Source organism: Delphinus delphis, chromosome 9 (genome assembly GCF_949987515.2).
Source record: "Delphinus delphis chromosome 9, mDelDel1.2, whole genome shotgun sequence".
NCBI classification, from domain to species: domain Eukaryota; kingdom Metazoa; phylum Chordata; class Mammalia; order Artiodactyla; family Delphinidae; genus Delphinus; species Delphinus delphis.
In genome coordinates, this window is record NC_082691.1 from 99874235 (window position 1) to 99900154 (window position 25920).

A 25920-nucleotide genomic window follows, 5' to 3' on the forward strand; every position below is an offset into this window, starting at 1 on the left:
CTCCTCAATGTGTGAACAGTTTTACTCCATGTTCTTCATCCGTTGCTTTAAATAAAGCACAAAAAACCCCTCTTCCCTAAAATAATATATTAAATCTTCCATATTATATTAAGTCAAAATCCTCTTCTAATATGCTCCCATTGTCATGAACCTCATCTTCCAGTGAAACTGTTCTGTCCTCATTCCCCCCAGAACACGTCCTTGTTCATTATACACATGCTACCTTCTGTGCCTGGAACGCGGTCCTTCCTTCCTTCTCTTTTTAACCTGCTTTTGAAGGCCAGCTCATATCCCACTTTCTGAAAAAAAAAAAATGCTCTCCACTGACTCTTCCCGCCCAAGTAGTTGTATCCTCATCCTAAACCATTAGGGCATTTAGAAAAATCTCCCAAATGCCACTGTATATTTGTGTATAACTTCTGTGTTTCTTGTCACTCCATCTATTATAAATCCCTTAAGAGTAAAGCTGACACCTTACTATGGTTTGATACTCTTTATAATTTTAGAACTAGCGTCTGATACAGCAAGTAGTTATTGTTGATAATGACGATGACCGTGGTGGCAAGGAGGAAGGGCCACCTGCTGCCGCCCCAGCTCCTTTCTGGTTTCATCCTCCTTACTCTTCATCCTCATCATGTCCATCGTCGAAACGTTTTTAAACACTCCCAGTTCCATACGTGTGCCGTGCTGTACCCTCCTGGTTCTTCTGTCTGCTTAGACATATTCCTTCTTTTTTTCCTATATGTTAAACATCTCTATCTTTCAGTACCCTCAAATGCCATTTCTTCCATGAAGGCTTTCTCGATCACCCCTTTGAAATAGCAGCATGTTGGACAATTTAGATGACATTCACACTCCGTATATCTTAGATGTCTGTGTAAATGTCTTCTACAGGGATGGCTTTATCCATCTTCATGGCCTCAGCTCAGCACTGTGCCTCACACAGAATAGGGTCTCCGTCTACTTATGTCTTAATTATACTCCTCACTGTTGCCAGCAGGATTCAGGGCGGCTTACACAATACATAAAAGACAATAGGATAAATGAAACAGTAGCAAAATAAGGGTTGGAAACACAAAGGAAGCTAAGTGTAGGATAGCACTCAGAGTGCGTGCGGTGAAGTCTGGTCTCTCATTAGAGGTGGGTTACAAAATTTGCCTCTGATGTCTTCCATCAGTACAGAGAGCTTGCTGGAAAGGACAGTTGGTAGTACTGTGAAGTACAGTCAACTCCTTGATTCATAGTGCTCTTAGGGAACGAGCCTGTGGCTCAGAGGAATGACTTTATCGGCGTTCAGAACCGACGGTACCTTTCCTTATGGCCCATCCTAAAGAGAACACCAGCTATGTGGAAAGTCATCCATGTAAATACAGAGTAAATACTATATCAAGTCATTGGACGGCTTTATAAGTTCCCCTAATGCCACAATTTTATAGCAAAATAAAGTTCAGGAAAAGAGTCAGTACAGACTTGTAAGTACCTGCTAGTGAATGCTTGACCGATACAGTTGGTTCCATGTTGAATTTTTTAATTAACACACGATTCTGCAGCAGTCTGGGTGCTATTGTTCTTCCCTACAAAGAAAGCTTCATAAATCAGGTATAGAGAATGTTTCATTACTCTGTCTTCAGGGCAGAAGTGGCAACAGATAAGCACAAAGTCCTCTTTGAAACCGTATCTTGATTTAGTGACCTCAGTCTGACTGGAACTGAAATATAATCCAACAAGAATGGGCTTGTAGATGCTTCGATGTCCAGCAGGGCTGTTGGTGTGACGGTGGGAGGTTGGGCTGCAGAACCAGACTGGGGCACAAAGTTGTGAATGTTTACTTGCAGCTTTGGAGGCAAAGGTGTACTGAGATGGAGAGGCGTTTCAGGAGCGGCCCAGGGCTGCCGCGGCGACAGTGCTTGTAAGAGGGAGCAGTTAGAGCGGAGAGTTCTAAAAGCAGAAGTAAAATCAGGGAGCTCGGACGAGCAAATTTTTCAGTATAAGACAAAGGGGCTGAGTCTGGGACCCCTTACGAAAAAGAATTACGAGAAAGTTCCATGGTTGGGATTGAGGACTCACTTGTGTGTGAGCTTACCCCAGACCGAACAGAGTAACACAGTGCTGGGTGCCTCTGGCAGATTTGGGTTTTTTATACAGCCAAGATTCCCTTTCTCTTCTGGAGTAAAAAGCTTAAATAACAGTCCTGACTCCACCTTGCTGTGGGTGGTAATAGAAGAAAATTACCCACGCAGAGCTAAACTTTGGCTCGGGGACCTTTTACATTTGGAGTGTGACCCGGCTTTGTGTGGTCAAGGGAGATGGAGACCATATCCATCGTGTCTTTAAAGAGCGTGGAGAGGGCGGGATAAGAAGATCCTAGACTGTCACAGCTGCAGGCCGTCCCTTAAGCTGGGTGATGGCCAGCTGATTGTACTATTTCTTATTTTGAATATGTTGAAATTTTTCCATAATAAAACTTTAAAAAAAAAAGCAAAACGGAAGAAATGTACTAGTTTTGGTGCAGTCGATGTGGGAAAGGAGAAAGAGGAGGGAGCGGGTTACAACTTTAATTACATAAAGAGCTGATACTCGGTGACAGTGCAGATTGGTTCAGAAAGCACGCAGCTAAATTTATGAATTCGTCTTCTGTCTTTGCCGTGAGATGAAGAGGGTAACCATTTTCTCTGAAGGAAAAAATACACAAATGTCCATCTTTAGTCTAAGATAACCAGGCTCTGAAAAGACGCACTGTATCCTTTGTGTATCCGGGAAACACCCTTCTCTCCTTCAGCTGTAGGGAGAACTCCAGTCCTTTCACAAGCAGACCCATCGTGGAAGCCTCTTCCTGCCCAAATCTGACTTTATACCCCACGTTAAACTAATTTTGGCTTCGTCTTTGCTGCGTATCTGTACGTCCTGAAGTGGCCCCTGCCCGGTTCAAGACCAGTCACATGCGACCTGTGAACTGCTCTGGCCGCCCACCCACCACCCACCCGCTTCCCTTCTGTATAGGCTGCTCCTGTTTCTGAGCTAATGCATTTGTTACTTTCTGAAACATCATTCTTTCAGTTAGAGGAGACACAGTTTTTCTTGGCAAGTCGAACGTAGTTCCACTTTCAAGAACTAATATTTTCGCCCTTGATCACCCAGCACCTAAGTCTAGTCAGTTAGAGCCTCAACATTCACGGGGTAACCAACACCAAAGGGCTGGCTGCAGGCACACCTGGGATTCAGGGCAAGATAGGGGGTGAGCGGGCATGAGGGGCCAGGGTCAAAAATGGGAGCCCACACGGTCACGTAACTCAGGTCAGGGGTTTGTAAAAGTTTATCAGAGGCCGAAGGTTATGATCAGATTGAAGATGTGTTCATTACGCTCTGAGGCTCATAAGAAGTAAAAATGACTGAAGCAGAAAGTAGCGGGTGGACAGAGGTTAACGTGGTGGGAATGGAGAGCACTGGTTCAGTTGCTACGTTTGTTTGTCTTGATATTTTAAACTTAAACCATTCTCAGTCAGAAAAACTAGTGATTTCTGCTTATCTAAACAAAAGAGTTGAGGCGATGGAGTAAGAAAAGCCCATTAAAGGACTTCCCTGGTGGCGCAGGAATCCACCTGCCAACGCAGGGGACATGGGTTCGAGCCCTGGTCCGGGAAGATCCCGCATGCCGCAGAGCAACTGATCCCGTGCACCACAGCTACTGAGCCTGTGCTTTAGAGCCCGCGAGCCACAACTACTGAGCCCATGTGCCACAGCTACTGAGCCTGCGCTCTAGAGCCCGTGAGCCACAACTGCTGAAGCTCGTGAGCCACAACTACTGAAGCCTGCACACCTAGAGCCCATGCTCTGCAACAAGAGAAGGCACTGCGGTGAGAAGCCCGCACGCACCGCAACGAAGAGTTGCCCCTGCTCACCGCAACTAGAGAAAGCCCACGTGCAGCAACGAAGACCCAATGCAGCCAAAAATTAATTACTTTTTTTAGGCCCATTAAGAAAATGTGAGACTTAGAATACTGAATGGTATTTGAGGCCTCCCATTTCTCTCCCAGTTTGGGGAGGGGGCTGTTTGGTTTTTTTGGTTTGGGTTTTGGGGGTTTTTGCTCATTAGGTAATATCAAAATTACTTTTAAACCCTGAGTGCACACAGGCTGGCAGCGGAGGGGGGCACCTCAGAAAGTGCTGAGTGATGGGGCGCCGGGCTGGGGTTGAAGCTCCCGCACGTCATCGGCAGAGTGTAGTCGGTGGTTTGGGACTGTTCTTTTTCTGAACCTCTTGCTTCTCTGTGTTTTGCTTGGAGATGATGCGACTCCAAAGGGGAAGTGCTAATGCTTATGGGGAAGAAGAGTTCCACTGACCCCGAACGATGGCGTGGTGTGTTCTCGTCAGTTGAGACACATTTCTTTCCCTTTCCTTCTTGAAGAGAAGCAGCCCCGAGGTGGGGACGTCGGCCTCGTGGAACAAGGCCCTGGGTGGCCTGTGCTGCCTCCGCCTGTCCCCCGCGAGGACAGGAGGCCGGGTGCCGCCCGGGGCCCTGGAGGCCGCACGGGCTGAGAGCGCGATGCACGTGCGTGAGGTGGAGGCCCCAGGCCTGTGGCCCCCGTATCCTCTTGAGGCAGAATTACAGTATTCCTGAGGATCACAAGTGACCCCGAGAAATCCTGCGTGACGTGCAGCAGCTCCCCGTGAGGTACTGGCCTCACTCCTCTGGGCGTGCCCCACGCGCCTCTCTGCTTTAACTAAGGGTAAGGTGGAAGTTATGTCAGGCTCCTAAAGTGTGTTTTCTCTCTGTGAGACGGGCTTTTAGAATTATCCTGTTAGTGGAAACATGTGGGATAAAAGGTAGTAATTCAGTTATGATTATGGTTGCTCCCGATTTGGCCATTTCAGAATGAGTTGGCAAAGGACAGGAGGCAAGACAGGCGCAGTCTGGTGAGCCCCTTGAGCTCATGCCCGGCGAGGGAGGCCGCCCTTGGAGCAGCTCACAGGGATGGTGAGCTCGTGTAACAGGGAAGCCTGGCCTGTCCTGGAAGCTCAGGGAGGTTCCCCGAAAGTATTGGAGACCAGTAGAAGAGCTGGAGCTGCCTGGGCCAGGTGGGGGTCCTAGACAGAGCAGAGACCTGTCCTGGCCACCGCGAAGTCGGCTACAACAGGAGGAGGGAGCAGGGCACAAGGTAAACCTGCGAGGGTGGGCCTGGGCTGGCCAGACCGTGGGAGACCTCGAAGGCCAGGCTGATGATGCACCTTAATCCTAAGAGCAAGACGAACCCAGGAGGGTGGTTATAATAAAACCGGACACTGACGGGATCAGATTTTTTTTTTTACAAAATCGCTACCATGTAGAAAATGGATTAAAAGGAAGAAGAGTTGCTAGTGTACCAGTTAGTTTGTTAGAGTGGTTCAGATGGAAATGACACGGGCTGGTGATGGGGGGACACAGAAGGAATTAAGTAATTAGACTCTGTAATGGACGGGATCTGTGTTGGATAATTGTTGAAGCTCGACGATGAATACGTGGGGTGGGTTTTCCTGTTCTTTGTAATTTTGAATATGTTTGACTCTTTTCTGCAATAACACGTTGAAACAAAAGAAATGGAAAGGGAGAGGTCCAGAGAGCAGCAGAGCCAGGGAGGAGATGGGGCCGGCGCTGGCACACAGAGTTTGGGGATCCCTCCAGGCGTCCGCGGCAGGTTGTGTGAACCGAGTGGGGGCGTCTGGTCTGGTCTGGTCTGGAGAGGAATGTGATGGCCATTGGCAATAAAGACACCGATCACGTAGGAGTTGGATGAGATCCCTCTGGGACCAGCCTGAGAGGCGTCCTGTTTCTTATATGCAGAGAGCTCTCATGTACTATTGAGTAATCACGCCAATTACTGACTACCTTTTTTTTCTATTGGAGTATAATTGCTTTACAATGTTGTGTTAGTTTCTGCTGTACAATGAAGTGAATCAGCTCTGTGTATACCTATATCCCCTCCCGTTTGGACCTCCCTCACCACCCCCATCCCACCCATCTAGGTCGTCACAGAGCACCAAGCTGAGCTTTCCTTTTTTTTTTTTTTTTTTAACGTCAGAAATTCACATCTTCATGCTCTTGAAAAAAACGTGCATTTCATCCGGCTGATCTTTTCTCTCTCCTTACCTCTGTTGCTTGTCTAACCCTGCGATCTGGTGCCCTCTGAAGAGACCGCCATTTACCTCCTGGTTGCTAAATCACTCACCTTTTGAACGTCTTTTCTCTGTTTGGCACTGCTGACGGGTCCTTCCTTAACTTCTCTCCTCTGTGTTATTCCTGTGTGTTCCCATCTCCATCTGCCCTTGCCAGGTTCCAAGGTGGCTTCTCTCTGGATCTCAGATGCTAAATTCAAGTCTCCAGGGCTCAGTACCTTGGCACGCTCTTCCCTCAGTGGGTTCCGTTCACACCCTCACTTCTCACCAGCCAGGCTCCTGGCTGAGTCTTCTCGTATAGCAGAAAGAATCTGGAATTGGAGTCTGAAGACTTCTGTTCCCTTAGGGAAGTGCTGTCTTTCCATGGGCAATTCTGCTGGGCATTTTTGGGGACATTTATGTTTTTCCAAATCCTAGATCTGAGAAAAATTGGTCAAGAAAACGGAAGAGCGTTGTAGTTCTCCTGTAAACATAATGGTCACCGTGGAGACTTTCCTGATTCAAAGGAATCCATTGATGATGGTCCAGGGCAAGGGGAGGGGTGCTGATGTGGGGAGTCCAAGCTTCAGGTCGTCTCTGGGAGCCAGGGTGAGGTAGAGGAGCAGTGTCACCCAGTGGGTCCGTCTTCCTTGTAGGTGATGCCCAGGTATAAACGTGCATGTGTCCCTCTCTGCTGCTAAGGGTGAGTCATTCTTGCAGATAAAATAAAAACTAACCTGTTTATATACATAATATACTTTATATCAATCCTGTGAGTGGTGTTCCAAGAAAAAGCAAGTTTTGGGAGCAAAGCCCTTAACTTGGCTGTTTTGATATGCGGTTCTTTGTAACGCTGTTAACCTTTAATGTTCCTTTATTCAAATACTACACGATAATGTTTGCTGGCATTTTCCGGTGTGTAGATACTTGCTAGAGATTAAAGTTCTTTGTAAATACTTTAAAAGAACAAATGCAGAGAGAAAAATAATTTGAATGATGTGAAATAATTTGACATGAAATCAGAAAGCAATCTGAATTGGCAAAAGCAATATCAATTTCGATGGCAAAACCAAAATTAAGTCAAGCGGACAGTATTATTTCATTGTTAGAAAAAAGAAATGAGCTTATATGAAGTACGCTGTGTGCCAACTGAGAGATGCTTTTGGGTGCAGTCTTGTGAGTAAGACCATTAATACAGAATGCAAAGATTCTTCTACAGCCGGAATAGCTGTCATGAAACTGAGAGCTGGGTTATCTGGTGGAGCAGCTAATGCGGTGTGGGTGCTGAGTTTTAAGATAGATAATTTTTAGAGATTAAACACATGTGGCATTGGCTTTCAGTATTTTAAGTGATTTTTGTTTGGCAATTATTTTGTGTTAAATTCCCTTTTAATGTTTTGTCGAATGTCTGTCAGGTAGAGGCCACTTTACATGTCATTGAAATGATAATCTTGTTATCATTTGTTCGTAATAATAATAATCCTGGCATTTTTATTACATCTTTAACAGAAAACCTCTGAAACTCTTAGTATAACCCTATCTGTCACAGAAAAATGATTTACTCTTAATGGTTACTCATTATTATTTTAAAACAAGTGTCACAAAAATGCAGAACAACTAGAATTGGGGGAGTTCTGGTTTCTCGTTCCTGAATCCCGAGGAGAAACACCTGTGAGGAATTTGGAAACGCTGGCAAACCATTTAAGCCCCCTGCACCAGGCCTTGCCTCTGTGACGTGCTGGCCGCCGTGCCCTCAGCGCGCGCCACGTGGGCTCAGCCTGTCTTCCCGACCCCTCACCTGGGCCCTTTCCTTCTCAGAGGCTCTCAGGAGTCAGGCTGCCCGTGTCCAGGCCTGACTGCCGCCGCTTAGGCCCTTGGCCGGCTGGTTGCCTGTGACTTTGTTTCTTCGTCTGTGAGGAGGGGATGCGAAGAGCACTGGCCTCGCGGCAGCGTAATGACAGCCCTCAGCGGGCTCAGCGCCGTCCGGTGCGCAGCAGGCGCCCAGCGTCGGCCTCTGCTTTCTTGTGACCCAGGACTGTCTCCTTTGGCGCCCCCCTTCCTGTGTTCCTTCTGTGTCGCTCCAGAAGCCTCTCCTGTGGCTGACTTTCACATTTCACGTCCATCCTGTGGTTCCTTTGTCCAGAGACTCCCACGGGGCTGCCCTGCCGATCCCACAGTGCTCTGCCTGTCCTGTCTCCCAGGCCCTGGCCTTTCCCGTCTCAGTTCTCTCTGTTTGTCCACGTGGGTCTTCTGATTTTCCCAGATGTACTAGTCTCACCCTTGCTGCCACGTCTGACCTACTCCGGCCCCTCAGCACACTTCCTAGGACCTAAAAGCTATGTTATCTTTGCATTGCCTGCCCAGCTAAGTTCTAAATAACGGGTAGACTGGTTTCCCCAGCCAAAACAAAGTCAAGAAGTTGAATTGTTAACAACAAAAATTGGCAAAGTAAAGCTACCACTTCGAAAGTTTGTTTTCTGTCATCCCTTTGAGTTTTCAGATAATTTGAAAAAAATCACTATTTTTCATATAGCTTGAAGTCAGTATTTAATTTCAAGTGCAGAGAATATATTTTCTTTTATTATATCTATAAACATCATATCCTATGTGTTTTGATGATGGAATGAAAACTATTTCTTGATCTTGTTAACATCTTTGAAGAAGTATCCAAACCTTTTGGAATGTTTTCTAGTAGCTGTTAGTGTGCAGTTTAGTCCCCAGAAACCAACTTGTGTGTCTGCTTTTCCCTCTACCCAAGGACCCAAAAATGTATGTACAGACAGTGTTGGATGTTCATAAAAAATACAACGCCCTAGTGATGTCAGCGTTCAACAACGATGCTGGGTTCGTGGCCGCACTGGACAAGGTGGGTGTGCTGGCCCATGGCTCTCCTGGGGACAGTGGCTGGCACACTGGCCTCTGACTGTGTTTCCTGTGATCTGCAGGCTTGCGGCCGCTTCATAAACAACAACGCGGTTACCAAAATGGCTCAGTCATCCAGTAAATCCCCCGAGTTGCTGGCTCGATACTGTGACTCCTTGTTGAAGAAGAGGTACTAGTGACTTTGTGTTTTTTCTTAGTAAACCTGTTTAAAATCTCAGCCTCTAGATGAGGAGTTAAAATTTATATTACATTTTACGTATGTATGTTAAATTGTAATTTTTGTACCTTTTGAGAAAATACTGTAAACCTAATACACCTTCTTTGTCTTCCTAAAAGGCATTTCACGTTACATGTACTGTGCCCAGTTCATGTTTTTCTTACATCACTAGTGTCTATGATGGCAGGTGGTGTGCGCGTGGCCCTTCAGCTAAATAGACTCCACTGCGCAGGTCCAGCTGGTGGTGACGAGGGTGGAGGTTACGGCACAAAGTCACCATTTCTCTTCACTCCCTACTTGCTCTTTTCTACTGGCCTTGATTAATTATTTTCCAGTTGAAAATCTGCAGTAGCTCCCACTGGCTGCTTTTTAAAACAGAAGACTCTCCACATGCTGTAGTGTTTGCATCAGTCTGTGTACTTTTAACATTTATTTTCATTTAACGAGTTTGTTTTATTGCTGTTTCATAGTCTTTATATTTTAACCATCTTATTTCTCAACTGGTATTTTTCCTAATCAATGTATGTGTATTAAGCACGAGAGGCAACGTAATCTAATATGGTTTTCTTCTCTGTGTTGTGTTTTTGGAAGTTCTCACTTAATTTTTTGTGTGTTTGTTTTGGTTTTCATCAGCATCTCTTTCACTGAGGAGTAGCTTTTTTCAGTTTAGATAATGCTCAAGGCTTATTTTCCTATTCCAAATATCACACCAACAGATTTTGCAGTAGTTTTCCGTGCCCCCCAATCATATTGGTTTGATATTAGTAAATTGTATTTTAAGCAGCTCTCAAAGGCTCGTATAATCCCATTACAAAAAAGACTGAGAACACCTACACTACCAAGCAAAAGACTACAAACAAGTCTCACTTAGAAGAGAGTTGTGGGAATCTTAAGTAAAATGTTAGCAAACTAAATCTATCAGCGAACTAAAGGATAACTGTCCAGAACATAGCATAGCTTTCTAGGAATGAATGCAGGGATGGCTCAACAGTAGCAAATCTAACGTAGTTGACTTTATTAACTGAGAGCTGTATGAACAACTATGTGGTCTTCTTGATTGACGTGAGAAAACATTTGATGAGGTCAGTAGCTATCTCTCTTCTAACTTTGCCGGAAAGTGATTTGCCCAAGGCAAATTGAGTATTTGATTTTTTCCCCCTACTTATCACAATGCTTGTCTAATGTATAATTTAGCAATTCTAGTCAGATCCACTGATGTGCTCATTTCAGGAGTGAAAATGGACTTTAAATTGGGATGCCTCTTCTGACCTGATTTCATTTTTTAGCCTCTATAAAATGAAAGTTTTCAGTATTTTAAATATGCAGGTACTCTCATAGAGCTCCAGTTTGTTTGGCAGAATACATAGCTTCTTTTTTAGCCATTGTCTTTTTAGAAATTGTCTCATCAAGTCTCTTGATAGATTTTTCTTCAGTTAAGGCTGCTGAAGCAGACAGAATGGCGGAGAGTTCCAAAAGCGCTGCTTTAATGAGCGCGTGTCAGTGACTAGACTCCAGTGGGCACTAAACTAACCTCTTTCAGGAGAGATACAGCCCTGACCTCTCAGTGAGAAAAAGAGAGAGAAGAATGGACCTTCGGAGCCAACTGTTCTTAAATAGGAGCCTGTCTGGTGGTTGGATCATTTTCTATGAATTTATAGGGGTCTTGTTTATAAAGGACTCTTGGGATAAAAGCTTTAAATTTGTATTTACCCTGAAATCACCTTTCAATTAATAGTTGCTCATAGAATAGAGTGAATGAATCCGTTGTTAAAGGACAAGCATCTATTTTGTAGACATAATGACAAACGGAAGGCAACACTTGAGAAGTGGTTTAAAAACCCCTTTCATTGTCTTTAATTATTAGGCCATTAAAAGGCGTTTGGTTTTTTTCAAAGTTAACTTAAAGCATATTGTAGAATGCAATTAGAGAAGTGAAGCTCATTTACTTACATTTAAGTGGATTATCTTAAAGGAAAACTTGGTTCAGAATGTTTTGGGAAACTTAACAGGTATCTTCTGTTCAGTTTCATTGTGGATATTTTAAATGATTATATGTGAGAATAGATTATGAAATTGAGACACAGTATAAGATTGCCAAGTTGCCACAGGTAAGGAAATCTAACTTTCCCTCTTCCACCTGTTAATCTGAAAAGAACTGAGCATTTGAATGTTCAGAACCACAGTCTGATATGGTGGTTTGGCTAAGTGGCGCTTGTTTAGTAAATGTTTGCTCGTTTGTTTTAAAACACTGTGCCTTTAAAAATTTTTCAGTTCCAAGAACCCAGAAGAAGCAGAACTAGAAGACACGCTCAACCAAGTGGTAAGGTGCTGGATAGTTATGTCGCTATGTTGTAACCTTTTCTCTGACAGGTGGCTTTAAAGTTATTTATATGAGCTATCTGGAATGTGGAAAGTAGTAGAATCATTTATTTTATTTTGAATCTATGATTTTACTCCCTATGTTGAGTCATTAATTTTAGCATTTGTACTTTCCTCATTAGTACTAAGTGTAGACCAACTTAATGTGATTTAAGGGGTTGATGAAAATATTTACTTTAAAGATTACAGGACAGTAATTTTTTTAACTTTTTTTTTAAATTTATTAAAAATTTACTTTTGGCTGTGTTGGGTCTTCGTTGCTGCACGCGCGCTTCCTCTTGTTGCGGTGATTGGGGGCTACTCTTCCTTGTGGTGCATGGGCTTCTCATTGCGGTGGCTTCTCTTGTTGTGGAGCACGGGCTCTAGGCGTGCGGGCTCAGTAGTTGTGGCTCGCCGGCGCTAGAGCGCAGGCTCAGTAGTTGTGGCGCACGGGCTTAGTTGCTCCGCGGCATGTGGGATCTTCCTGGACCAGAGCCCGAACCCGTGTCTCCTGCATTGGCAGGCGGGTTCTTAACCACTGCGCCACCAAGGAAGCAGGACAGTATTTTTTGTCGTCATAAATGTTGACATACAGGGCCGGACAAGACAAAGCACACGTGTCGGTTTCTGGCCTGTGTTTGGTGACAGATTGTAAGTGCGTTAAGTGTGCTCTCGTGGTGGCTTTCTAGATGGTGGTCTTCAAGTACATAGAGGACAAAGACGTGTTTCAGAAGTTCTATGCGAAGATGCTGGCCAAGAGGCTCGTCCATCAGAACAGTGCCAGTGATGATGCCGAAGCAAGCATGATCTCGAAGTTAAAGGTAAGTGTAACCTTTCCCTGAACGATTCCAGCTTTAAGGCATCAAAGTTCTTAGTCTCTCCAGGTTATCAGTTGGGCAAAGCCATCAATCAGTGATAACACAGAGTCCGTGCAGTGTGCGCTCTGCTACTCCGCTACCGAGAACCCGCCACGGTTGTGATGAGCCCAGGTCTCCCCTCATCAGGCCTCACGTGCTCTCCCGACCACCCTACCAGCCCAGCACACACACCCGGGGGCCCTTCTGTTCCAGCCGAGCCCTGCTCGACGCCCAGCGCCTGCTCCTGCACCTGTGGCCTCAGCTCTGCTCCCGCCACCAAGAACTGCTCCACGTGGCGTGGCCCGTACTCTTGTGCTGTTGGCCTTGAGCGGGCGGGGTGTTTTGTTTTTTTCTGGGCTTGCTTAACAGTTAGTAACCCCACGTCTGCAGGAGGACGGAAAGCGTCAGGGTTAGTTTGCTGTTGAGTCTTTCTTTCTTTATTCCGCCGCCTCTGCACTTAGCCTGCTCGCTGGCCTGTCAAACGCTGCTACATGTTTTGCAGCATGTTTCACTTTGACCCGAAATTATAGTTCCACGGGTATCTTGTTCAGCTCGGGCTGCCGTACCAAAATACCATAGACTGAGTGGCTTGAACAAGAGAGATTTATTCTCAGAGTTCTGGAGGCTGCCGGGAAGTCCAAGATCAAGGTCCCAGCCAGTTCAGTTTCTGGTGAGGGCTCTCTTCCCAGCTTGCCTGGGGCCGCCCGGCCACATCCTCACATGACCGGGAGCGGGGTCGGGGACAGCGTCTCCGTCTCTTCTCACAACCACACTAATCCCAATGTGGCGGAGGCCCGCCCTCATGACCTTTTCTAAACTTAATTATCTCTCTGTGACCTGACTTCCAAATGCCATCAGCACAGGACTGGGGTAGGGGCACCGTTCAGTCTGTGATAGTGGATGAGAGACATAGCGAACTATGGCATCTTGGTGTTCCCCCACGGGGTCACAAATCCTTGCTCTTTGGGCCTGCGTGATAGTTACTGTGTGTATAAAGTCGTAACCGTTCCATTTATAACTGTATAATTTTTGATAGTGTATGAATTTTAATCAGTGCATGTTTATACCCTGAGACACAGTTACATGTTAACTAGCTTTAGTAGTACGGTTAAGCGTCTGTCATGTACTGTGGTCCCCATTGGATTCCCTGTATACATTTATATTTCTATAGAAATTAATAAGGCAGTTATCTGGGTTCATTTCAGCAAGCTTGTGGTTTCGAGTATACCTCCAAACTTCAGCGGATGTTTCAAGACATCGGTGTAAGCAAAGATCTGAACGAGCAGTTCAAAAAGCACCTGACGAACTCGGAGCCTCTGGACTGTGAGTATGCCCGGCTTTCCGAGCTTCCTTTACAGGCAGGGTTCTCGGAGGAGGTGGCGCTCTTTGTAGCTAGTGAGAGAGATGGTGGATGCCTTATCAGAAATTCAGGGACAGGTAAACAGGAAGTCCTCCCCACAGGCACTGCCCACCTCCTGACTTGTGTGGTGACAGGAGGTGACAGCCTTGGAAGCGTGTTGGCCTTTCCCGGAGGGCCGAGCCGGGCGGGTGGCTTGCGTCCAGGTCCTGAGCCCCGGCCCCTTCTCCTGGCTGACGTGGCCGCCCCACCCCAGGCGTTCGCCATCTCGGGGCTCCACGCACAGTTTAAGTTTCAATGAATGTTTTTTAACCTTAGTTTAATTCCATTCTAGCAGTTTTTTTAATTATAAGAAACTGAATTGGCTGTGTAGATAACAGAGTCAGACATGGCTTCCGATTGCCATTGGGGGTCGGGACAGGCGGGTGCCCGGCCTCGTTCGTGGAGGCCAGCTGGGCTCCTGCTGTGAGGTCTGCCTGCTGCAGGAGGTGGCAGGTGATGCTGACATCATCATGTGGTGATTTTATCTTTTTAAATGAAACACGAGGTTTGTACTTTTCCCAAATTGAAAGCACTGTTTCATTGTTAAACTTGACAGCCGTGCCAGCGGACTTGTTGTCAGCCATCTGCGATGATGACGTCACTGTTACGAACAATGTATACGTTATATGTGTGTTAGATATATATAGTCCGTGTGCTATACACAGAGTAATCTGTGCTACACAGAACAAAGAAGTCGGTTTACGTTGGGGTTCTCGTTGTCTAGAGTTTGGGGCTCTCGTGCCATCCATGCCTGGTGGCCTCAGGTGCGCCTCAGGGGGACTGAGGTTATTCATGGCAGAAAACTAAAGCAGGTGCAGCCAGACGGGCCCACGATGTTGTAATTCTGCGTTAGAAGAGGAATGAAAAGCTCGCTCTTTGGAGGAGGGAATTTCTGGCTCTTCTTCCCTTTACTGAATTTAATTGAAATTAAATGTGTTCAATCCTTAGTTTTATATTAAAGCAGGATTTTTCATTCAGTATGCTTTCTTTTAATAAAAAGCAATCCATGTGTATCTGACATGTGGCGCATTTCAGTTCACGGGGCTAATCACATGTATTCCTGGATTTTTCCCCATCCCCCCAGTGGACTTCAGCATTCAAGTTCTGAGTTCTGGATCGTGGCCCTTTCAGCAGTCTTGTACGTTTGCCTTGCCGTCGGAGGTAAGGATGACTCTGTCATCTGTTCGTTCCCTTCGTGTTGAGCAAAGGTGAAAAGGGGCAGCCTCCACCATTATACACGTGCTGTCTGCAGAAGGCCTTCCTGCTAGTCGGCCATGCGGCATTAAACCGGGCGGTGCTAAGGCAGCCGCGAGCCCCGGGCAGGGCAGGAGATCCGGAGGTGCGCCACCCCTGTTCCAGCTCAACAGTGTGTTCATTTACATGGTCATTTACTCTCGAAAGTAGAACCTAACAGTTCTGCGATGAACATCGTGATGATACCTACTTGTCTGGAGCTAAAAACTTTTTGATTGCACCTTCAAATGCTTAAATCAACGTGCTTTTTTGCAAGAGAGTAAACACTTGATATTTGTATTTTACTGTTCTGTAAGCATTTTGTCCGGTAAACTTGGACCAGTGTTTTTTATTTAGAGATGTTGACTGTAGAATATGGTGAGATATATATTCCACAAATGCTCTTCCCCCTCTGTATCCAGCTGGAACGGAGTTACCAGCGATTCACAGCGTTTTATGCCAGCCGTCACAGTGGCAGAAAATTGACATGGTTATATCAGCTGTCAAAAGGAGAATTAGTAACAAACTGCTTCAAAAACAGATACACTTTGCAGGTAAGATCACCTTTTTATTTTGGATTTTTTTTTTTTTAAGTATAAATGAAGACAAGTTACAGAAATTTAGTGTTTCACGCAACAAAATCTGGAGTCAATCTCTGGCAAAATAATACCGTGGTTAAACAGCTTGGATTTTTAAGAGTCAGTGGAGCTGAGTTCTTACTCTCTGTGGCTAAGGGAGAAGTTACTTAATGACACTGAGCCTCACTTTTCTCCTCCACAAAAGGGCGGGCGGGTGTCAGTGCTTCGACTCTGTGGTGTGAAAAACAAGCGAAATCATGTATTTAATAAGTGTTGGGTACAGCTCCTGCCTGACACACACTAAGTGGTCAGATAGTAGTTTAAAAAGCTGGAGTTTCATGAATTTAATTACGATAATAGCTCTTTCCCTTTGACAGGGCAGTTTCACATTAACAACAACCCTTGGCGCTCACTGTGGTGCTGAGTGCTGTGTGATGATAACTGTAACTTAGGTTCCATTTTATATCTGGGAAACAGAGGATCAGGCAAATTTAAGTGACTTCCTCTGGCTCCGGGCTGATATGCAGCAGAGACGAAATTGCAGTTAAGGTCTTTTCCCTTAAAGAATCCATCTTGAAGAGGGTTTCGCTAGTGTGCTTCTAAAAACAATTATAGATCTGTTGTTAAGTGTTAAGAAACTTCTGACTGCATTCTGCAGACTCAACCTGCTCATTAATTGAAACTTTTAATAGTTCTACCCTGATAAAAGTGTTTGATATTCTGTTACACCAGGTCCAGAGGTCTTTATCCACTTGAATGTGGGTTTCTCTACAGCTGACCCTTGAGCAGTGCGGGGGTTGGGGCATCCGTCCTCCAGCAGCTGAAAATCTGCACATAACTTAGAGTCGGCGCCCTGCATCCACGGTTCCCTTGCATTTGGATTCAACCAGCCTCGGATCTGTAGCACTGTCCTGTTTACTATTGAAAAACAAAATCCACGTATAAGTGGACCCACACAGTTCAAACCTGTGTCAAGGGTCAATTGTACGGTTGGAAATTTTTCTTTATTCCCAAGTATGCATAGAAGAATCTGTGAGTTCATACTTCAGTACCTGAAATCTCAGTGCCCCTTTTTTGATAAGTGGACATTCTGTAAACTTTACTGAGATAATTTATGTAAAAAGACACCCATCTAAGTGTACAGATGGAGTTATGACAAATGTGGACACCTGTGGGGCTACCACCAAGCTGTGGAACATTTATCGGAGACTCGTTTTGCTTTTGGTCACTGCCATCAGAGATGAGAGGCCCCTGCTCATCTCAGGAGAGACCTCAGACCTGTCAGTCTTGCCCCCCCCCCGCCCCACCCCCTGGGCCCCCCAGGCCATTTTCCTGGCTGCATCCTGAAGTCTGTCAGAGGCACTCACCCCGCCCACACTGCCGCTGCTGCCCCCCCTCCCGTTGACCAGGGTTTTGCCGGGACAAGTGGCGGTGCTTATGGCCCTTTAGTTGTTGCCACGGGTTATGGAAGAGGGGAAGGGAGGAGGGGTTTGCATGGGGCGTGTGGCACGGCGCCCAGGGCTCCCCCAGGAGCGGAGCGCCCTCCCTCAGCGGGCGTCGTTCCCTGCACAGCTTGAGAAATTAAAACCAGTGCATGCTGCCTGGCGCACGGTTTGCTAAAAATACCTCAGAGCGATTGTGGTTTGCTTTAAACCATTTAAACTTTACATAGTGAAGTACTTAGGAAAAAAAACAAAAAACACCCAAGTATCATACAGCTCAGCTGCAGGTTCCTCTGTCAGTGGTGTGCCAGACACAGTTTTCTTTAGTATTTGTGGAAAATCAGACTTAAAGATGGATGCTCAGTGCTTCTGTCGACACTGGCTGAGTATCTCTGTGTTTATCTATATAAAATGAGTGTGGCTGCATAGATGGTGTGTACACTTAACCCTTGAACCACACGAGCTTGAACCTCACGGGTCGACCATTAGGCGGGTTTTTTCCGTAGTAAATACTCCACAGCCCGGATCCACGGTTGGTTGAATCTGGCTATGAATCCTCAGGTGGGGAGGAAGCGCACGTACACGGGGCCGAACTTAAGTTACACGTGGCCGCTCAGCGGCTCAGGCTCGGCACCCCTAACCCAGCCCTGCTGGGGGCATTCAAAGGCCGGCTGTCTTTGTACAGACAAAGCATTTGGAAGAAAGTTCAAAATCACTTGAATGTTTGAGAAGGTGGAGAATGACGTCTTTCAGGAAAACGTGGCAGCGTGGTGGAATTAGACACGTTGTCTTCCCTTGCAGATCTGCTTTGGTTTCCGCATCTGTTTGGGAATTGGTTTCATGAGTAGGTTCTTCACGCTCAGGCTCTGCACTCTGGGAGTTGTCCGCACGTTTAGGTTTTGCCTCTCTTTCTTTCATGTGGGGACCCGAAGGCGTCGACGTTCCAGATGGCCATCCTGCTCCAGTACAACACAGAGGACGCGTACGCCGTGCAGCAGCTGACAGACAGCACCCAGATCAAAATGGTACTCCTACCGCCAGCCTCTCAGCTGTGGGAAGCTGGGGGGGGGAGGGGGTGGGGGTCTTCTTTGATTTGAAATGGGTATCTGTCTTACGAACATGAATATGCTCTCATTCCAGGGCTCAAGGCATGATTTTTTTTAAATACTAATTTTTAAACTCAATGTAACACACACACACACACACACACACACACACACACACACACACCCACGTACACATGATATGCTTTTCTCTCATTCATTTAGCTTGTTCTTAACCCTCTTTCCAGCTAAGCTTTTTCTTACTAAACTTAAATTTTCACTTAATGTTATTCTTCCTATTAATCATTTTTTTATTGCGCTATTTCACATAACATAAAATCCACCATTTTAAAGTATACAGTTCAGTGGTTTTTCACAGGGTTGTATAACCACCGCCACTATCCAATTCCAGAACATTTCCATCACCTTCAGAAGAAGCCCAATACCCACCAGCAATAGCTACCCTTCACCTGTCCTCTCCCCAGCCGCCATGACCGCTAATCTGCTCTGCTCTGCTCTGCTCTGCTCTCTCTCTCTCCCTCTCTCTCTCTCTCTCTCTCTGGATTTGCCCGCTCTGGACATGTCATATAAGTGGAATAATATGGCACGTGGCTTTTTGTGTCTGCCTTCTTTCACACGGCACAGTGTTTTCAGGGCTTATCCATGTGGGAGCACGTGTCTGTATTTCATCCTCTTTATGGCCGAAATACGTTCCAGCATATGGATGGACCACCTTATGTCTATCCATTCATCAGCTGGTGGACATTTGGGTTGTTTCCACCTTTCAGGTCTTTGTATGAACATATTCTCAGTTCTCTTGGGTATAAATCTAGATGTGGAATTGCTGAGTCATGATAACTTATATTTATCTCTTGAAGGAACTGCCAGACTGTTCCGCAGTGGCTACACCAGCTTGTATTCTCACCAGTAGCGTATGAGGGTCCACTTTCTCCACATCCTTGCCAACATTAGTTGTTACCCATTTTTTTAAAAAATTATACACATCCTAGTGGATATGGAGTAGTGCCGCATTGTGATGATTTGCATTTCCCTAACAACTAATGATGTTTATGCCCGTTTTTAATTGGGTTATTTGTCTTTTTTGTTGAGTTGTAAGAATTCTTCTTCATATATTCTGCATAGTAGACCCTTTTCAGATACATGATTTACAAATATTTTCTCTTGTTCTCTGGGTTTTCATTTTCTTAATCACACACATCGTTTTAATTTTGATGAAGTCCACTTTATTTTTCTTCTATTGATTGTGCTTTTGGTGTCATATCTAAGGAACCATTACCTAATCCAAGGTCAGAGATGATTCTTTTCCTGTCTTTTTCTTTTTATTGAAGTACAGTTGACTTTATATATATATATATATATATATATATATATATATATACACACACACACACACACACACACACACATACATTTATTTATTCATGGGCTCAGTAGTTGTGGCTCATAGGCTCTAGAGCGCAGGCTCAGTAGTTGTGGCACACGGGCTTAGTTGCTCCGTGTCATGTGGGATCTTCCTGGACCCACAGGGGATTGAACCCGTGTCCCCTGCATTGGCAGACGGATTCTCAACCACTGTGCCACCAGGGAAGCCCTGACTTTTTATTGAAGTATAATTGAAGTATAAATTAATACATTAGCTTCAGGTGTACAACATAGTGCTTGGATATTTTTGTACATGTTTTTTCCCTATTGGTTCGTACTAGCAACCTGTCAAAATCAATTGGCCATAGATGTATGGGTTTCTTTCTGGATTCCCAATTCTTTTCCACTGATCTAAATGTCTGTTCTTATGCCAGTACCACATTGTCTTGGTTACTGTTGTTTTGTAGTAAGTTTTGGAATTGTGACATCCAACTTCGTTCTTTTTCAAGATTGTGTTGGCTATTCTGGGTCCATATAAGTTTCAGAACCAGCTTGTCCGTTTCTGCAAAAAAGGCAGTTGGAATTGTGATGGGGATTCTGTTAAATCTGTAGATTGCTTTGGAAGGAGAATTGCCGTCCTAACAATATTAAGTCTTCTGTGAACATGGATGTCTTTCCATTTATTCAGACTGTCTTTTATTCTTTTTAAACTGTGTCTCATATTGATAGTTTTCATTATGCAAGCCTTTACACTTCTTTGGTTAAATTTATTCCTAAGTATTTTAAGTTTGATGCTATTGTTAATGGAATTGTTTGTTCATTGCTGGTGTGTAGAAATGTAATTATGTATTGAACTTGTATCCTGCAGCCTTGCTGAACTCATTTATTCTAATATTTTTTGTGTGGATACTTTAGGTCTTTTTTAATATGTGACCATGTCATCTGCAGATGCAGATAGTTTTACTACTTACTTTTCCTATTTGAATGCCTTTTATTTATTTTTCTTGCCTAATTGCTTTGGATAGAATTCGCAGTACATTGTTGAACAGAAGTGGTAAGAACAGGCATCCTTGTCTTGTTCCTGATCTTGGGGGAAGCCTTACAGTCACTTAAGTTTCTCTTAGATGCTGTTTACTAGACTGAAGAAATTCCCTTCTATTCCTAGTTTTTTGTTTTGTTTAGTTTCGTTTTGGTTTTAGTGTTTTTATTATGAAAGAGTGTTGGATTCTGTTTAAATGCTTTTTCTACTGCATTGAGATAACTGTGCTTTTTGTCCATCAATAATGGTGCATTATGTTGATTTTTTTAATGTTGAATCACCCTTGCATTCTTGGGATAATACCACTTGGTCATGGTATGTAATGCTTTTTATATGCTGCTGGAATTTATATGTTTGCTGGAATTTTCTTGAGGATTTTTCCATCTTCATTCATAGGAAATTGGTCTGCCATTTTCTTTTGACGACTTTGTCTGGTTTTGGTGTCGGGCTAGTTCTGGCCTCGTAGAATGTGAATTAGGAAAGTCGTTTATTTTTGAGTCCTGCTTCAAGTCAGTCCAGAATACATTCTCAGTTTCTAATAACAAAACTAATCTGCTTCTCTGCACGTAGGAGTGTTCTTCACTCCTCACTCCTCACCAGAAGGAGGAGGCTTCCGTTAGGGTGGAGGTTGCCCCCAGACCCTGGTGTGGGGCTCTGCCCTCGGTTGGGGACCTGCTTTTCGGAGCTGAGCTCCCCACCAGCCCCTGAGCCAGTTTTTAGTGCAGAGCCGGCTCCCCGTGGGGGGCTGACCCCTCCCCTGCCCTCCTCAGTAGGAGTCAGCTTGGCTCGGGAAGGCAGCCTCTGCATCCGTGCCCCGGGCGTGGCCAGCAGCGTCCTCATCCTGCTCTGGACTCTGGGCCAGTCACCACACCAGAGGCCTCTCCAGCTCTCCTTGACCAGGATGGGCTTCCCTTACGTGGGGGGCGGCCCTTTCCATCCAGGGAGGAGGGGCTGCGCATGTGAGCGGCCTGGTGACTGTCCGATTCCATGGGATCGGGAACCTGTGGAGCTAAAGGAGAGCTGAGAAACGGTTGCCCACCTGCTCTCGGGGGGAGGAAGCGGCCCAGAGGCCACACGACGGGCTTAGACTTCACCAAAGGTGGGTGAGCGGCAGGGTGACGGGCACCATCCCCGTCCTGTTTGTGAGCAGACGGTGTTGTCCACCGTGTCCGGGCCCATGACACTCCCTCTGCTCATTCTTTGCGGTGATCAGTGTTCAAGATGCGCCGTCAGGCATCTAAGAAGATTTAGTCAAAAAATCAGTTATGCACGATTTCTAATATTTGTAGTAGAATTGTCAGTTTTAATACTAGGTGATCAAGAGCAGAAAGGGGTTGATTTCACTTTTAGGAGTAGGTTTTGGGGACCCTGTAAGAGGCACCATCCCTCTTTTTCCTCCGGGCATATTCTACTTCAGTGACTTTTATTTTTCCATAGAAGAATGGACTGTGGGACTGGGGCTGTGGTTCTTATTACAAAGAAAAATGCATTTTCTCTTTTCTCTTTAATTGCAGGACATTTTGGCACAAGTCCTACAGATTTTATTGAAGTCAAAGTTATTGGTATGTTTGTGTACTTTTTATGTTAAGCTAGAAGAAAGCTTTTTCCTGAGATTACGTAGTAACAGTTGTTTTCTTATAGGTCTTGGAAGACGAAAATGCAAATGTTGATGAGGTGGAATTGAAGCCAGATACCTTAATAAAATTATATCTTGGTTATAAAAAGTAAGGAAAATCTAACAAGTAGATGGTCCTAGGCCGTAGACTTATCCCCTGACCCCCAGTGCACTTACTGGTGTCACCTCAGATGGGGGGCTGTGAGCACGGTGCCAGGCCTGGCAGGCCTTTGACAGGGTCCTCTGATTCCCTCTGACCCATCCTGGGTGGGTCTCCATTTGACTCTTTCAGCTTTGGGGTTTTTCTTCTATTGGCAAATAAATGTCTCCTTAAATGGCTCGCCTAGAAAGTTTGGACCTCTGTGTCCCCGTGTCTTGATTTTATTTCACTTGACAGAGTTTGGGAGAGCAGGTTAAGGAACTGAATTTCCCGCAATACAGACGTCCTGCTGCTGGCAGAGCAGGAACCCGCCCTGCAGAGAACTAGGGGCTTTTCAGAGAGATGAGTGTGGCAGGGAAGCGGGAGATGGTCGGTCACACTCTCCACCCTCCGTCTGGGGAGCAAAGCACTTCTTAAAGATTGAAAACAGAAAGAAGCCTTTACTGCGTGCCTTTTAAAACAATAGTGATTGATTTCCTCGATTTTCTTGACAGTAAGAAATTAAGGGTTAACATCAATGTGCCAATGAAAACGGAACAGAAGCAGGAACAAGAAACCACACACAAAAACATCGAGGAAGATCGCAAGCTTCTGATCCAGGTGACACTGGGTGCCTGTCCCCTCGCGTGGGAGGTGGCCGCCGCAGCGGGGGTGGTGCTTCCTCTGGGCTGTGTGTCCTGTGACTTGGGAGTGGTGGCCAGGATGATGGGTGGTTCTGGATGGAGTAGATGGAATAATCGATGAAATAGATGAGAGCAAATACCTGTGGTGAGTTACTAAGATGGGAGGGAGGGGAAGTTGTTTAGTGCAGGGTCAGGCGGCTTCCGTGGCTTCGAAGACTGAACTTTTTCTCATTTTAAAAGTGTTTTCTACTTGGGTTAAATTGCTAAAATTGCTGCTCATAAGACCAAAACATTTTAATGTTTGTTGTGTTGGCGCTGAAACTTAAGTAGATGGAGTTGGCGCCCTGCCCGCTCTGACCTGCGGTGTGCTTGTTACCTGTTAGGAAATCGTAGTCCTCTGCGTATTTGGCAGCCTTGTTGCTAGTTCTTCTTAATTACTACGGCTAAGTTCTTATAACTCCGTTAAACACATTTGTTTTTCTTTCCTTGGTCACACAGGCGGCTATTGTGAGAATTATGAAAATGAGGAAGGTTCTGAAGCACCAGCAGTTACTTGGAGAAGTGCTGACCCAGCTGTCCTCAAGGTTCAAGCCTCGGGTCCCAGTAATTAAGGTACAAGAATTAATAGCAGAAGCATTCAGATTACATTTCAGAAGCCAGAAGAGGTAACCACACTAGGCTGATTGCTGTGTCGCGAAGAAGGAACTTGGCTTAGTCACGTATAATAGGTTTCTGCAAAAGAAAATAGGATGATTTTTTTCAGCGTTTTATTGAAGCACGTACACAGAGAAGGGCCAAATCCTCAGCATTCAGCTTGCTGACCTCGGCAAAGCGATCAGCTGCCCCAGACGAGAGGGAGCCTCGCGCTCCCTCCCGGCCCGGTAGCCACGCCCTGGTGTCACCACCTCCGCGTGGCACTTTGCCGCCTTGAACTCTGCCCAGAGGGTCTTGAGAGTCCCCGCCCGAGCCCGCGGGGGAGGCGGTCTCCATGGATGTGGCTCGTTGCTCCGGGTCCCCTGGGTGGCCCGCGGCCCCTGGGCACACTCGAGGCTCATTTCCGGTTGCCGTCATTTCAAACAGAAACTGGGTGGCAGGTACCGCGGGGCGGGTGCGGCTGGAGGGACGGGAGCCCCGGGGGCGGGGCTCTGGGCGGGGAGGCGGCGGTGCCCCAGGGATGGAGGGGGGTCCGTCTCCGTTCGGACCCTGAACATGTTTTTCTTTCCCTTTCACTACCTCTTCCTCTTCTAAAAACGGCACCCAGAAATGCATTGACATTCTGATCGAGAAGGAATATTTGGAGCGAGTGGATGGTGAAAAGGACACCTACAGTTACCTGGCCTAACCCTCCTGGAGGGGTCTGACCGCGGCGCAGCCCCTCGTCCCGTGGGAAGGATGGAGACGAGGCAGCGGCGGCGGCGGCAGCGCCATGCGGACCTCCTGCTCGGCCCGAGGCCCAGGCTCCCATCGCGGGCTCGGGGCGATGAGAACTGCTCAGGATCGCCACACTTCACGTCTGTAAATACGGACACCGACGCCATTTAAGCTAATTTAAGACCAGAGGGGATGGAACCTTCCTCGCTGAGGGCTGCATGCTTCTGCATCCGAATCAACCCATTGGCCACGTGAATGACAGCGGCCGGCCGGGCGGCCCTTCGGAGGCCGGCAGCGCCTGGAGAGCAGGTCTGAATGGACCCACGTGTAATCCGCTATGAAAAACCATTTGTATAGTGTGTTTCATTTTTTAATGTGTGAAAATAAAGAAAATTAAAGGATTTCTGTACAAGTCGCATTTGGTTTTGTTTTAAGTTTTACTAATTTCTATATGTAAATAAAAGACATAATGATTGTGCAAACGGGTATTCCCAGTGTCTTCCTGAGGTCCCAAGGGCTGCCCTCCTGAGATTGGCCTTTGTAAGCTCTTCCCAGCTTAAGCCCTTTGTCGTCTTTTTCTCCTCGACGCTTGTGCTCAGCCCCGCGATTTCCTCCAGCGACTGAACAGCAGCTCCCAGGCCTCAGCGCCTCCCATGGCTTCTCTGTGGACACTTGCAAGGCTGGACGGGGTCATCCCGACACCTCCCGTGGGAAGAGTGGCCCCTGTTCCCGGGCGCTGGTCACGAGTGCGGCTTGGGGACCGTGTCTACCACCAGCGCCTCCCTCCTGCTTCCGACCAGTTGTTCGAAGGACAGTCACTCCTCATCCACGGTCCTGGTGTTGGCGATATACCACTGTCACTCAGCCCCCAGGCGGTCACTTCCCGGCCCGAGGACAGAAGGAACGGGAGGTGGGAGCAGAGGCCCCGGGGAAGGCTCAGTCTCAGGGGCTTCGTGGTCCCCATAAACCACAGGCAACTCCCGTGATGTGAGACGTGAACATGCTTGTCAACATCTGTGTGGTCCCTACCTGCCCGGAGGCCAGGTTCCAAGAGCAGGGCCAGAGGAAGACGCCAAAGCTAAGTCCTTACAGTTTCTTGGACCAATCTGGCACCTAACAGGTTAGTTTTAAAAAATTAAAAGTTAAACAGGTTATTAAAAGGAGTAGTAATAGACTAAGCACTTGTGTAATGGTGTCCACTCTTTGTTTTTCTAGTACATTCTTCCTTTTCAAACAATCATAAAAGATTCCCAGTGTGTGAACCAGGCAAAGAGCATTGCCACCACCCCAGGGGACCGTCCCTCCCCCCAGATCCTGCAGTGCCCTGGGGCTCCAAGGACGGCCTAACTGCCCGCGAGTCCTGGCTGGGACCACAGCTCTGCTGCTCCTCTCAACAGTCCATCCGCCTCCGCGACTAACGTGCTGTAAGTAACCACCACGGAGCCAGTTGCCCAGCTTGTGTGTGAGTCTCATCGAGAGTGGGAAGGTAAATTTTAATGAGATTTTGCTGCTGTCTCTTGAGTTCCTCCAGGATGAGGAGTGCCTTTGGTAGGACCTAGGACATCTGTGAGCAAAGGCGGACTGACGGTA

At 46.3% G+C, this 25920-nt stretch overlaps 1 protein-coding gene across 1 annotated transcript in view; it reads left to right on the top strand.

Moving 5' to 3' along the window:
* The window catches only part of CUL1 (cullin 1), a 106794-nt gene extending 82052 nt beyond the window's left edge, over nucleotides 1–24742 (top strand). The window contains exons 10-22 of the mRNA XM_060021057.1: nucleotides 8888–8995; nucleotides 9075–9181; nucleotides 11501–11549; nucleotides 12277–12408; nucleotides 13650–13767; nucleotides 14928–15004; nucleotides 15499–15630; nucleotides 18029–18121; nucleotides 22076–22123; nucleotides 22203–22285; nucleotides 22831–22936; nucleotides 23458–23571; nucleotides 24221–24742. Coding sequence (XP_059877040.1) covers nucleotides 8888–8995; nucleotides 9075–9181; nucleotides 11501–11549; nucleotides 12277–12408; nucleotides 13650–13767; nucleotides 14928–15004; nucleotides 15499–15630; nucleotides 18029–18121; nucleotides 22076–22123; nucleotides 22203–22285; nucleotides 22831–22936; nucleotides 23458–23571; nucleotides 24221–24301 — 1248 coding nt within the window. The 3' untranslated portion in view covers nucleotides 24302–24742. The remainder of the gene's footprint in view (nucleotides 1–8887; nucleotides 8996–9074; nucleotides 9182–11500; nucleotides 11550–12276; nucleotides 12409–13649; nucleotides 13768–14927; nucleotides 15005–15498; nucleotides 15631–18028; nucleotides 18122–22075; nucleotides 22124–22202; nucleotides 22286–22830; nucleotides 22937–23457; nucleotides 23572–24220) is intronic.
* Nucleotides 24743–25920: the final 1178 nt, after the last annotated feature.